The 13,144-nt window shown below is 45.5% G+C and overlaps 2 protein-coding genes across 9 annotated transcripts in view; one reads left to right on the forward strand and one right to left on the reverse strand.

Moving 5' to 3' along the window:
* Positions 1–5,111, forward strand: part of PHKA2 (phosphorylase kinase regulatory subunit alpha 2) — a 49,211-nt gene extending 44,100 nt beyond the window's left edge. For all 4 annotated transcript variants that reach the window (XM_040582626.1, XM_040582624.1, XM_040582627.1 and 1 more), the window contains one exon: positions 144–5,111. In XM_040582626.1, coding sequence (XP_040438560.1) covers positions 144–317 — 174 coding nt within the window. In that variant the 3' untranslated portion in view covers positions 318–5,111. The remainder of the gene's footprint in view (positions 1–143) is intronic.
* A 507-nt stretch (positions 5,112–5,618) lies between these two features.
* The window catches only part of PPEF1 (protein phosphatase with EF-hand domain 1), a 42,027-nt gene continuing 34,501 nt past the window's right edge, over positions 5,619–13,144 (reverse strand). For all 5 annotated transcript variants that reach the window (XM_040582634.1, XM_040582632.1, XM_040582633.1 and 2 more), the window contains 7 exons: positions 12,239–12,439; positions 10,603–10,788; positions 9,844–9,986; positions 9,118–9,224; positions 7,973–8,136; positions 7,045–7,135; positions 5,619–6,571 (listed from right to left, as the gene is read on the reverse strand). In XM_040582634.1, the coding sequence (XP_040438568.1) occupies positions 6,378–6,571; positions 7,045–7,135; positions 7,973–8,136; positions 9,118–9,224; positions 9,844–9,986; positions 10,603–10,788; positions 12,239–12,439 (1,086 nt within the window). In that variant the 3' untranslated portion in view covers positions 5,619–6,377. The remainder of the gene's footprint in view (positions 6,572–7,044; positions 7,136–7,972; positions 8,137–9,117; positions 9,225–9,843; positions 9,987–10,602; positions 10,789–12,238; positions 12,440–13,144) is intronic.

Below are 13,144 nucleotides of genomic sequence, written 5' to 3' on the forward strand. Positions count from 1 at the left end.
GATCCTGATTAAGGTTTTCATGAGGAAAAGGAGAATTGCTTTCAGTGTTCAGCACAAATGCAAATCATAATGCGGTGGGGGTTTTTCCAATAAGTAGGCATGCACGCGTAACTTCCCTTACTTCTTTGCTTGTATCTTTTCAGAAATCATTTGGAGCTACTGGCTGTATCTTGGAGAAAGACGTAGCCACAGGAATTTGCCACTTCTTTTATGACAGTGCACCAAGTGGGGCCTATGGTACCATGACATACCTAACAAAAGCCATAATTATTTATTTACATGATTTCCTGCCTAGCACAGGCTGTACGATGCAGTAAGCGATGCCTCATGCAGGAGGGAAGGCTCAGAAGCTCCTTCTCCCCATTTCCCTGTCACGAACCTCTTGTTTGGTTGCTGCATGTTTGTGTGCCGTGCACTACCTCAGCATTTTACCCTAGTGATCGTGCTACGTGCATGCCTACCTGTGGGGGACAGGTAGGTGGAATTGGGCCTGGTTTTAAGAGAGTGTGTGAGAAATAACAAATAACGAGGCTTATTCTGCCCAAAGTGCATAAATGTAATTCATATTAAATTAGCAAGAATTACACAGTTCTGCCAAGGGGAGAACAGATTACTCTGTGGAGATCAAAAGGCATAATAAAACGAGAGCACTGTATCTCAGGCATAAAGCCTCCCAAATAAGAGAAGTGATGGAATTCATTAATTTTTCTCCTGCTGTGTGTGAATGTGCATTGTTGTGAATCACTAATGCACGGTGTGAAACATCCAGGGAAATGTAAATTAGAGGAATAGGAATAACTTGAAATAACCAGGTGGTACTTCTGATACATTTTTATCCTGACTCTCATTGCATTTGCATCTAGCCAGTTCAGGGCTAATGCCAGTAGAGACAAATGTCTTAAAATACCCACTCATTTGCGAAGGTAGCCTCCCTCAGGAAGTTGCATCTGTCTTTAATCTGAACAAAATAGCTTCCTTCCCTGCATCCCCAAGGCTTTGGAGGCAAAATGTCAGGACTCCAGCTCTTCCAGGGTGACAGACAGTTTTATGCCTGTAATCCTTTCCTCTGAATGCAGCAAGATAAACCTCTTCCACTCAGGCACCTGAGTGTCCCGGTCCTTTCCCTTGCAAATAGCCTCAGAGTTCAGAATGGCCTAATTGCCGGCCGTCCAGCACAGCATGAATTTATGGAAGGCTTTGATGTTTCACTTCACACATCCCCACCCCTTTCCCTCCCCCCCCTTTTTTTTCCCCTTCCCCCCCCCCCTTTTTCCCCACTATTTTTTTCTTTATTTCCCTTTTTTTACCACCACCCCCTTTTTTTTTTTCTCCTTTTTTTTTTTTCTTTACTTTTTTCCTTTTTTTTTTAATTTGAAGTTGCACTTGTAGCATGTGGTTAGGGGTGGGCTGCCTGGAAGTCTCCCTTCAGACAGCTCCCAGGTTAGTGCCTGCACCTTGAACCCATCAACTGGAAACCACTTTCTGGAGCTGCTGCAAGAATGGTTGTGTCCTGCAGGGAGGTGGCTCTGTGGCCACTGAAATTGAAAACAGAGGTCTGCTGCCTCTGGAGGGGAACCCCTGCTTTACCCCAGGCCTCAGCTGAGGTTTTCCTTGTGCCAGGCTGTTGGCTTTGCCACCAGCCAGCATGCGTGTGGCTGACAGATGAGGAAAGTGGCTGTGGCTTTCGCCTCTCCCGTGGCCGTGGGCTCCCTCAGCAGCGTGGGGGTGCGCCAGCACTGCTGCCGTGCAAGCAGGGGGGATTGGAGTGGTTCTGTCTTGCCAGGTAGAGGGGAAAAGAGCAGAGATAGCCTGTTAAAAGCAAGTATTTTCTGTGCTTAATAAGCCTGATAAGCAATTTCTGCGAGACCCCTCCTCCACTCTTTCGAAACATAACTATGCCATTTGTACAGGATTTGAAATGAGATTTTTTGTGACAGTAACACATGGTGCTTTTGCGGAAGAGGTTTTTGGTTCCAGTTTTGTACAGGTATCTGTAATAACCTTGATGAAGGGAAGGGAGTAAACCCCTGTCTCACTTGTCGTTGCCAGCAGCCGTGGTCCTGGGCAGGCGAAGCTCCTGCTGGCCGTGCCACCCCGCGTGCTGTCCCCCTGCAGGGTCGCTGCTGTGGTAACGTCTGGTCGCTGGCTCAAGAGAGCAAAGGTGTGGGGTGTGGGGAGGCCTAAGGAGGTGACTTTGTGGTTTTGCAGGGACCAGTCTGGCGGTCCAAGGGTCTGGGATTTCTTGGACCGGGTGCTCCGAGAGAGGCACGTGCTCTCTTCACCACTGTGAAAACCGTGGGCTTGTTGAGGGTCTGCTATAAAGGTATGGTTTGGGTACAATTAGCACTTGGATGTGGAAGTGATTTTATTGGCAAGGTGCCTGTTCTGTAGGGTTTTGCCTTCATTATGGTTTGGGGGTTTTTTCCGTTTCATAGGTATTGTAGAGATCACTGAGCCTGTTTCCCAGCAAATGAAAGTAAAATCCTTTAGTGTAAGCAGACAGCTGTGACAGTGCAGAGCACGAGCACACGAGAGCCTGTGTGATGGCTTCTTGTTCTATCCAGTATCATACAAAAAGTCATTAGGAGCAGTTATTTTTGCTTTTCTTGTTGAATCCTAGATTGTGAGGGTTGCAAGGTGATTTTCCTTCAGACTCTTAGTTTATTTTCTTTGCCAAGGTTGTGATGTTGTTTTAGGAAACAAGAAGGGTGATGTTGGTTTCACATGCAGCTGCGCTGAAGTCTAAAGCAATTGAGCTTCTGGCCAAACATACCCAGACACCCCTTAACACGCTTTTTGTTTTAATGGGAGTATCGTTAATTTGAAATTCATAGTATGACCTAGGTTTTGGTAGTTTATGCTCATCGTGATCAGTTATCACATGGAGTGCCAGTACTTAGAAGCTATTTATGTGGTAATTTGAAGAGTTTAGGTAGCTGGTGGTGGAGGGTAGAATTCTGAAACGCTGGGCCAGTAGAAGGGACACTAGTGTTACCCCGGGGTCGGGCACAGCTGCGACTTGCTGCTGCGTTACTGCTCGGGCAGAAGAACCACGCTGGCTGGAGAGTCGCATTTTAGCCCAAACCTGATTAAGCACATAAGGTTTTATACAGACCCCCAGCTTTGCGGAGGATCCACCTGTGTGTGTGTGAGGCTGTTGCAAAGCAGAGGTAGTGGTGGTGCTGGCGGGGGTCTGCTCCCGGTTAAGTCGCCTGACAGCTTCGCGCTTGGCTGTCAGGCCAGCCTCAAGTCCTTGAAAATTCATTTATGGAAACAAGGGAAAGGTAAACAGACACGTCCTGTGCCTCCGAAACCAGGGCACTGATGAATTAAAATAGACCCACCTGAGACCTGGTCTTTCCAGTCTGAGGGCACTGCTGCCCTAAGCAGTGTGCAGCTGTGGGGACAGGAGCACCGGCGCGGCTGTGGGGGCGGCCAGGCGTGCCTGCACACAGACCGGGGCCGCTTGGGGGCCAGGGTAATGAGCGGTGCCCAGCTCGGCGCACGTACCGCATGGCCCCCAGCCCAGCTCCTCCAGGCCAGCGCCCTCGTGGCTGTTTCCTTCTCCCGGCCGCTGTGCCGAGGGGATGAGTGTGTCATACTAGACAGATCAAAAGCAGCGTTCATCTCCCTCGGCTGCTGTTCCTCCAAGTACATGTGCAAACGTCATGGTTGGGGGTACAAAGTTTATCTGGTTTCTGCCCTGCGTATTGTGGTCTCCTTCCCCAGGGAAAGAGCCCTGCTTGCTCATGGAAGGTGAAGGTGAGCTGAGCAGCCCTAAACAGGGACTGTCACTTTCTGTGGTTGGAAGTGAAACACCTGGGCTGCACCCCTGGGCACAGGGCACTGCAGGGCGGAGTCACCCCTCGGCAGCGGCCCGGGGCTTGAGTGACACGAGAGCTTGGGTCAGTCTGGGCCCAGCACCGGGCACTTCGTGGTGTGGCCGGGGGATGGGAGCAGTTGCCCACAAAGTGGGAGAATGAAGGATGCCACCAGCGGTGGCATCTGCACCCGTAGGGCAAGAGTTTGGGGACTGATTCAGTCCCTGCTCAAGGGACCACTCCCAGCTGTAACATTAAGTAGCCGCTGCAATAAAACTGTGGGATAAAAATAAAGGATTTGTGCGTGGGGGTTATGGAAGAAGAGCTTCAGCTGAACGGTTTGGCTTTTAAGTACAAGTAGCCGGGCTCTCTCCCACTCCCAGTTGCAGTCTTGAGTGGCTTTTTATTCCTGGCATTAGATGTTTCACAGTTACTCCCCCTGCCACCCCCCCTTCTTCTGTTAGGGGTAAAGATGCTCTAGCGTGCCGCTGGCAGCTGACAGGACGGGCTTTTTCCTCTTCTGGCTGTGTGACTCAGCTCCTCTCATACCTCAGTACTGCATCCCTGAAAGCCTCTTCTCGCTGCCTGCTGAGGGAAGCGCTGCACCGCACCCTTCGCATCTCCTCTCCTGAAGCGATCCCTCAAGGCAAGCATCCTTCAGCTCCATGTTAGGGTAGCTTCAGGATCACGTCATGAGAGGGGGACATCCAAGCTGGAGGCTGTCAGCCATTTCTGGGCTCCCATGTCTTGCTGCACACCCTAGCTTTGCCCTCTTCTCGTGGGGGGTGGTGGCAAAGGACTTTGGAGCTGCCACTGTCCTGTTCCACCTTGTTGCTTTGCGCCCACAGCAAGGAAACCTACAGTGGGAAGCGAGAGCCCACCACACACGGTGTTTGTTTATCTTGGGTGGAGCCTTTTTATCACCCCACTGGAGTAAGGTGGAACTCATCCTCAGGGTGCATAGATCAGAATAAATGCATGCTAAAAAATACACATTCAGTATTACCAATGCCATTAAAATTTTACTGTAAATCTTGTTTGCACTATTAAAGATTTTACTTTCCCCCTCCCCTAGGCAACAGAAATGAGTGTGTGCATATTTATTCATTCATCTGTCAAGTTACAAAATACTTACGGAAAAGTAGTTTGTATTTAACTGTAGAAAATAAGATTTAAGACGGAGCGGTACCTTAAGCTTGGGCTGTTGTGACATTGTGTGATGATGAACTGGGAAGGATGCTTTTTTTTTGTACTGTCAACACTGTTATTAAATAAAACCTAGATACTGTACTTTGCTCATATTTTACTATTAAAATTTAAAGATGGGCTAGGCTGGAACCTTTTTCTACCCAAAAAGCACTTTATGCACATTGTATTTACTAAGGCAGAATTAGGTTGTACTGTTTTCAAAAAGCTCCTGACCTGGTGGCACTTCATATCAGTGTGTCGCTCTCGGAGCGTGGCGTCAAGAGCATGAGGTCCAGGTCTCCCTGTTCTCCCCGCCAGGAGCCAACATTTGGCTTGAAGCCTTGGGGGAGGCCAGGGGCACTGGACTCTGCCATCTTGCTGTGTTCCAAAAACTCAGTTTCAGAATTTCTCGGTTTACTTGGTAAAGAATTTATGCTTAACTATATGTAAGGGTATTTAGGTTCGGTAGTATCAAAATTTGTTTCCTTTTGTGTTCTTACTGATCTTTTTTTTAAAGATATCCAGTTCATCTCAGGAAAAGTGTGGTGTACTCTGATTATGTGTAGGATACCAAAATACAGGCAAGAAGACACCATACTTAAACATTACTGTGAAAGCTAAAGCTTTATTTTGTGATCTATCATCCGTTACATTAACATGCTGTGGATTTAGCCTTTATTAAGGTGATGAGTTAGGACTGTTTCTTAGCTCCAAACCCCAACAAATGTAGGGGAAAAGTAGCCAGTGGCAAGAGGAAATCTAGTGCAAGTGTGAATGCTTTTCAACTAAGCTCCTTTAAGCTGTGTCTGTAAACTTCAAGGAGGATACAGTGACCCGGAATGTTTTATTTCTGCTGCATCATGCAAAGAGCAAGATTAAATGCCGAACTACCCATTTGAACTAGATGGTTCTTCTTCCCCGTTTCCCTCTCCTGAGCTGGCTAGCCCCTCGCCGGCCTCTGTCCTGCCTGTTAACGTTGCCAGGGAGGGTCTGATATGTTCCTTGTAGCCACCAGTGCTATTTCTCAGCTGTCGCTAAGGCTGCTCAAAGAAATGTACCAACATTTCTCCCGGTTGTAGGTGCGACCTCGGCAGTGTTCACAGGTGAGATTGATGGGGGAGATGCCAGCACAGGAGGGGGAGTAATTTGTAATGCACTGATGTGGCAGTACTCTTAAGTACTGGGTTTTCATCTCTTCTGTCTCATTACTAGCAGGTATATATCACCCAGAAGGGACTAAAGAAAGGCTTACACGGTGACCACAATGCTTACCATTTGTTGTCAGTCTGGAAATGGGTTTCCCAGACCGCTTACGACAAATGACAGCAAGGTGAGCTTCCCAAACAGCCCAGAAGACATTCTGCCCTTTCATGAGTTTGCCTTTTTCTCTAGTCTATGAACCACGTGAAAGGCCTCTAAAAATTCATTGAAGTCGATGTGGCCATCTTTGTTGTAGTCTATGCTGAGGACTAACTTGTCAATGGATTCATCATCTGCATCAATGCCCAGGTGAGAAGTGAAGAGTTTCCATGTCTGGCTGAACTCCTCAAGAGAAATCAGACCTAAAGGAGAAAGAAAGCAGGTTCCTTTTTCCTGTGCTGTTTCCCCTTCCTGCATGCATGCAATGCACGCACGCTCCTGCACTGCAAGAAAATTACCTGCCTACTGTGCCTCGGGTTGTTTTGTGGTTTCATGACTGAAGTACGTTTTTACTTCAGGTGATGATCTGTTTTCAGCAGTGGAATTGGGAAAGCAGTACATACTGAGGTGGACAAGGGGAGAAAAAGCCCCCAGAAGAATGAAGCCAGTACTGAAGATGGGATACGTGAGAATTTGGTCTCAAGTTAGGCTCTGTGCGCCGTCCCTTATATGGTGTTACAGCCCGACTGCTTAAATTAGGCTTCACTAAATGGGGAAAAAATGACATCACCTCTGGTTCCTCTATATTTGGAAGCCTTAAGGAGGAAACACAGTGGGCAAAGATAACTCGTGTAGGGCTTCCTAGAGCTGGTACAGTGAGGTTACGTACACTTACCTGAGTGATCTTTGTCGATGACATTAAAGATGATCTCCAGATCCTTTCTGTATCTGCACAGTGTTTCCACCAAAGCTGGCTGAACCTGGGTCTGAAATTGCGTACAGGAAACCGCTCAGACCTCAGTTTGAGTTAGTCTAACCAGCACAAAATAGGCACTATCCCAGTTCTGTTTCCTCACTTTAACTTGTCAAATGTACCAACAAGAACAAAATCCTTATGCTTGAATTCCCTGAAATGATACTTTGTGTCTTGCCCTGAGGAATAATCAGCTAAACCCTGTCACAGATGGCAGGGCATGGGGAAGGAGCCTTTCGCTCCTCCTGCTTTCAGTAATTATATGTGGAAATACGGATAATCTAGGGAAGATGCTGTATACCATGCACTCGTACAAAGTTTTTTGCTGTATGTATGTGAATGGAGCCTACTGTTTAGAAAAATGATGGTGATAGCTAAGTACTTGAGCACTACACAGCCACCGGGTAACAACTGGCCTCTGAAGAAGAGACCTCAGCTACCATTAAACATCTAAAAGTCCATTGACAAATGTGACTCTCCTACAGGTGCCTGAACTGGCTCTGGAGCACACTTGAAAAGCTCATCTCAAAGAGTGAGGGTTGAGTGCTCTGGGTAGGATTTGACGCATCTCCTCAGCCACGTTATCTAAACGCCCTTGCAAGTCAGGGGAAAGTTAAGAAGCAGTTCTAGCATGTGATTCATCCAACCTATTTTAGGCAGCATCTACCTTAGCAGGGAATGATGAGTCGTACCCTAGCAGTGCTCATTTCCCTCCAGTGACTATAAAAGGAAGCTCAGCAACTAGTTCAGCCGTAGATGTCTACCTGATTGGCCAAACCATAGTCTTGTGCCTCAAGTTGCACCAAAAGCTGTTCCTCCAAGATTCACAAGGAAGAGTTTTCCTCCTTACCTCTTTTATAGGTTGGCCTATTTTCAAATCGTAAAAGCATGACATGAAGTCAATTTCTCCATCTGGGTTCATCTGTGCTAGCTGAGACTGCAGCATCCTCCAGGGCAGTTCCAGCTGTAGGACAGACTCCATGGCTTCAGCCCAGTTGTTGACAGAAATCCTGCCTGTCAGAAAGGGTCAGTTCATGGTTACGAGTGGTACGTGACACGGCACGCATCAGTCACCAGCAAGCCACCTGCCATTTTTAAGAACAGTTGCAAGACGTAAACATTGTCTCCTAACCCTGGGATAAAAACCTTCAGATCAACGAGCAGCGGCACTGGGCTACACGTTTGTTTCCACAGGTAAACCTCAACAACTTTGTGATGCTATTACAATGTTTGGCATGTTTTAATAGCTTCTGAGAAAACCAGATTATGCCATAAAGAGTAGTTCTGGTTTGAGCTGAGCTGCAGCTAGAGAGACCTAAGTGGCTGAAAACCCAATCAGACAAAAATGTTAAACAGTTGTTCAGCGGCCTAAGAAACAGTACCATCAAGTTATTGATTGCCCTTTTAGGGACACAGATAACCCGGCCAAGTGAGAAGCCATCATGAGGAAAAGTTGTGTTTGTGCTAGAAATCAACTCCTTGCTCCTGCATAAAACATTTGTGTATAATTTTGCCACTGACTTTTCTTCAGCTGATGCATGAGTGTGTCTGCTAGTGGCATAACCAGTAAGCGTTCCATGGATGTCTCCCAGATTCAGGAGGAGACCGGTTCCCCCTCACCTGGGACCCTAGTTCCCTGCCTGACATCTTCTGAAGATGCTCGTAAGGAAAGGTGGTGACCTCTGAGCTTCTGGAGCTGGATTTGCCTACCCAAACTCTGCCCAACAACAAACACCATTTCCTTATTTGCCCATGTGTTTCAGTTGTTTTCTTCTTCCTACTTAAAGCTTCATCCCCTCAAGTTGTTTTCTGGGGCTAAACAATTGCTAATACCTGTCCTTTGTGGTCAGGAAGAAGATGAAATCAACCAGTCTCTCTGCCCTCCAGCCTTACGCGGCAGGCAGGACCTTTGTCTATGGGGTTTGTCCCCTTTGCCCCCCCCCACACAGAAGCTGTTTTCCCCGTGGTGGCAACTGGACAAAGAGGTAGCATTACCTGTGCCTTTGAGGTCATACTGTGCAAAAGCACTAGTGAGTTCAGATCTGTGAGCATAAATCTTCTCTCGTAAGGACTTTAAGGCAGATGATTCAATTGTACCCACCCTAGAGGGGAAAAAATGCAGACCAAATCATTAAAGGATTTAAATCTTCTAGCATTTTATGCTTTTTAACATGATTTGCCAAATCGCTATGTCCTTTAACATGTAGTATGTTTAGGGTCATCCTAAAAGACAAGACTGGGGCAAAAAAACCCCCAAACCAACAAAACAAAGCAAGCCCCATAAGAATAATTTGAATTTACAAGATAATCGAGTTTATGCAGGTAATTCTAAGCTGCTTTGCTTTAGTAAATCTTATCACAGCGCTAGGCATGGCAAAACTGTCATGATAAACTTTTTGGACTCAATTCATAACAGGATTTGTCCAGATTAAGGCTGTAGCCTTAACACAGACCTGACAGACAGGCACGGGCCCTTTTATGAGTCCATGACAATTGGCTGTTCTAACCACTTACCTTCGGGAGTTTCTCAGGAAACCAGGTTAGATCACTTAGAACGCATTTTTGTCTACTGTATTAATTTTTAAATTGTAAAACAGAAAAAACCAAGGAAACCCAAGGAAGATAGATGCTTATTCAATTACTCAGTCAAGCTATACATTTGTGGCAGGTACTCGCATGCTAGGTGGGTACGTGCTCACTGCACACAACGCACAGCTTTACCTCTCCCGAAGATTCTGCCTGCGTGTGTACTTGCTGACTTGATACTGTACAAACCGAGGAATCAGTTCAGGATTCAGTTTGATATATGCTCCCCGGTTGCTCCCCTCTTCGTAATAGTTAGAGGCAGAAAATATAGTAATAACCTGATCATAGGAAACAAAGAAACTGGATTGGCTACAACTCTTCTTGTGACCAATTTCTGAAACTGATCTTAGAAAAACATGCAGGTTACAAAATGAAGTGTCTACATGTAAAACCAGAGATCAAAAACTATGTTGTTGACCAAATTGCTCATATTTTTTGAGTCAGAGCTTCAGGCCTGTATTTTTGGCCTGTCATAGGAAGACTTCTGTTCAGAGGGCAGTGTGATACAACGTGTTGCTTAACAGAAACCTCTTCCTAAGATAGACCTGTTGTTCAGGATTCTAGCTGGCCTCCTGATACAGCATATCAGAAAGCAGGGCCAGATACTAAAAGACTTCTAGAGCCTTAGAGTATCTCTTGCACTGTATTTACACAAAACTCTCCTCAGGGATTTTGTTTATGTACATTTGTTTTCACACAAATAAGCTAGTTCCCCACTCCTGAAGCTGTCAAGAATTTTGTTTGTCAGAACTCCGTAATTCATTCTAACAGTTATCTAGCTCATGATTCCCGCAAACCCATCTTCATTTTTTTAATTAACTTTGCAGACAAATCTACTGCGAATGTGCCTGTGAAATTCACAGGAGAGTTCTACTTTATATGGAAGCATCTTACCTTCCCATTGTGACTGATCTCATAACCTTCTGGCTTAAATTCATGAGATCTGATGAGCATCTTCAGGTTATACTTTTCAAACAGCTTGGCAGTGACATCAGGACCAAAGTAACAACCTCCTCCTCGACACTTATTTGGTGTACAGCCATTTTGGCTTCTTGGATCACTCCAGAGAATGTCAAGGATCTATAAATGGCAAATTCAAGCAAGTGAGGACTGACAGGCTATGGCTGTGTAAAGTACTGGCCATAACAAAAACCCCACAGCAGAGAAAACACCTGAGCTAACAAGTAGGTCTTGTGTTTTCTTCCTTCCTTTCAGTAGGGGGTTCTTCTGGGCTGCAACTTTCGTTCTACTTTTCTTAAGAAACATTATGGAGACGTTGGGTGAACTTTTTTCAGATAAATATTATTTCAGAAACGTACTCCTTTTAACGCTGAGGTTTCCAGGCTCACGTAGGTGCAGCAGGTATGGTACCTGGGCTATTTGAGAGTGCAAAAGCTGCCGCCTTTGGATGTAGGTGTGAGGCATTTTCTATTTCCCAGCACAGACCTGATAACCACATGGGTCTGCGGTTCTACCTAAGCTTGGGAGTGCCTGCTCTGAACATGACAGGAGTTGCTTTTGCCTCTGTTGTCTTCGGTTAACTTGTATTTCTAAATAAGATTTTACATATTAGCATTTTAGCAGGATTCAGACATCAGGACGAATTATCATGGTTTGAAGTCACCTAACCTAATAATTCTAGTCAGTAGCAAACATTAGGCAAAACACATTTGTTTAAAACTCCCTGGACGAGGTTTACATGAACACATTCCATTTCACATTTGTGAGTGCAGCTCAGTGAACACTTGGTTAGCTGGGGGAATGACAGATTTGGGAAGGAGTGGGGGTTGCTTGTGCCTATTACGTTAGTTTGTGGGTCAGATAGGTATCTTGGGAAATCACATTTTCAGAGAGATTTACTTCCCAAGAAGCAAAAGAAAATTGTCTGCCCCTTAAAGCAGTTGGCTGAAGAGAAGCTCAGAAAAATAAACTTATACAGAACTAAATTTTGAACTTCTAAATTGCCTTGCAAATTAAGCTTTTCAAGTTGTCACTATTTATTAAATTGTAGTACGACAAGAGCTCCATATTGCCTGTAACCACTCAAGAGGAAATAAAGAGGTAGAGGACAAAATCTTCCCACTCTTGAGTAATCAGTCTCTAGGTCTCAGGAGCTGGGGTTTTTGGACGGTATCAGCATTCAGCTGTCAAAACCAGGGCCAAAAAAAGGTGCTCACTCTCACTAACAATTGCAAAAGCTGACCTATTTAAAGTAACCACGTATGTCCCAACAGATCCAGCCACAGGAGGGCATGCAAACACATTGCACAGTCGGCGTTTCCCCCTCCTGACGGCTAAGAAAAGGAAACACTGGGTAAATTGTACTTGTAAGATATAAAATCACAAGCCTTTATTGCCAGGTCTACAAAAAGCATCCAACTAACAAATAGCTGGCTAGTATACTCCCCAAAATGATGGGTTTCTTCGTAAGAGACAGTTCCTTCAGACTCAAACATACTGCCTGAATAGAGCATGGGCTGGTTTTGTACAGGAGGGGGTTGGGTATCAGCCTGTCTTTGGTTTCACCTACTTGTTTCCATTCCTTCAGGGCAGGGTCCGGTGGCAAATGTGAGCCTGAAGGCTCAGTGGAGCCTGATGAAGAGATGTGTTGTGTTTTCCCTGCAACATTCTGGTTGGCAATATGTTTACTGGGTCTGGTTGTGGGAATTCTCTCCTTCCCTTGGTGCTGTGTGTCTCTCACTGAATTCGGTGGCCGCATCAAAGACTTCAACTTAAAAAAAACAAAACCAAAAACAAACAAACAAATAAACAAACAAAAAACATTGTTACCAGAACATAAAGAAGATACAGAGATGTTAGCTGAAAGGCCCATCAGTTCCCATTTCCTATACTCAATATTGAACTCTTGTAATGTCCTGAACTCACAGGTTTGGTGGAAGCTGCAGATTTTGGCACTTGCAGAAATTTTGCTTTATATCTATCAGTGAACAGCCTCTTCAGAGCTGCTCTCTTATTCTTATCCAGATGCACAGACTCATTTCAAGCCACAGTCAATCATAAGGTCTCACTGTACAGCAAGTACAGCCTAGGCTCAGGGATGACACGTAAGTACCCAGCTTCACTGGAAACTGAAAATGTACATTTATTGTACTGAGATGAAACTGCATTCACTACTGGTCTGGTACAGTAACTTGCTGCTAGGTCAATTTGGCTAAAATAAATGTAATATCAGGAGGATAACAGTAAAATTGATGAAGTATTACACGGGGCCCTTTTATTGTTAAATCAGCCTCCTCCACTGTGCATGGGCATTTGCTTTTTATGGCTCCGTGAACGCCCATTAATACAGACTCTTCTCCAGGGAGTGCCTTCTCTTCTCATTTGAAATTTTCTCATACTAGCTCATTTCCGGAACAAAAAATAAAACCCAGCAACAAAACACACACACTGCACAACGACACACACACCCCCAATT

Source organism: Falco naumanni, chromosome 2 (assembly GCF_017639655.2).
Source record: "Falco naumanni isolate bFalNau1 chromosome 2, bFalNau1.pat, whole genome shotgun sequence".
In the NCBI taxonomy this organism is placed as follows: domain Eukaryota; kingdom Metazoa; phylum Chordata; class Aves; order Falconiformes; family Falconidae; genus Falco; species Falco naumanni.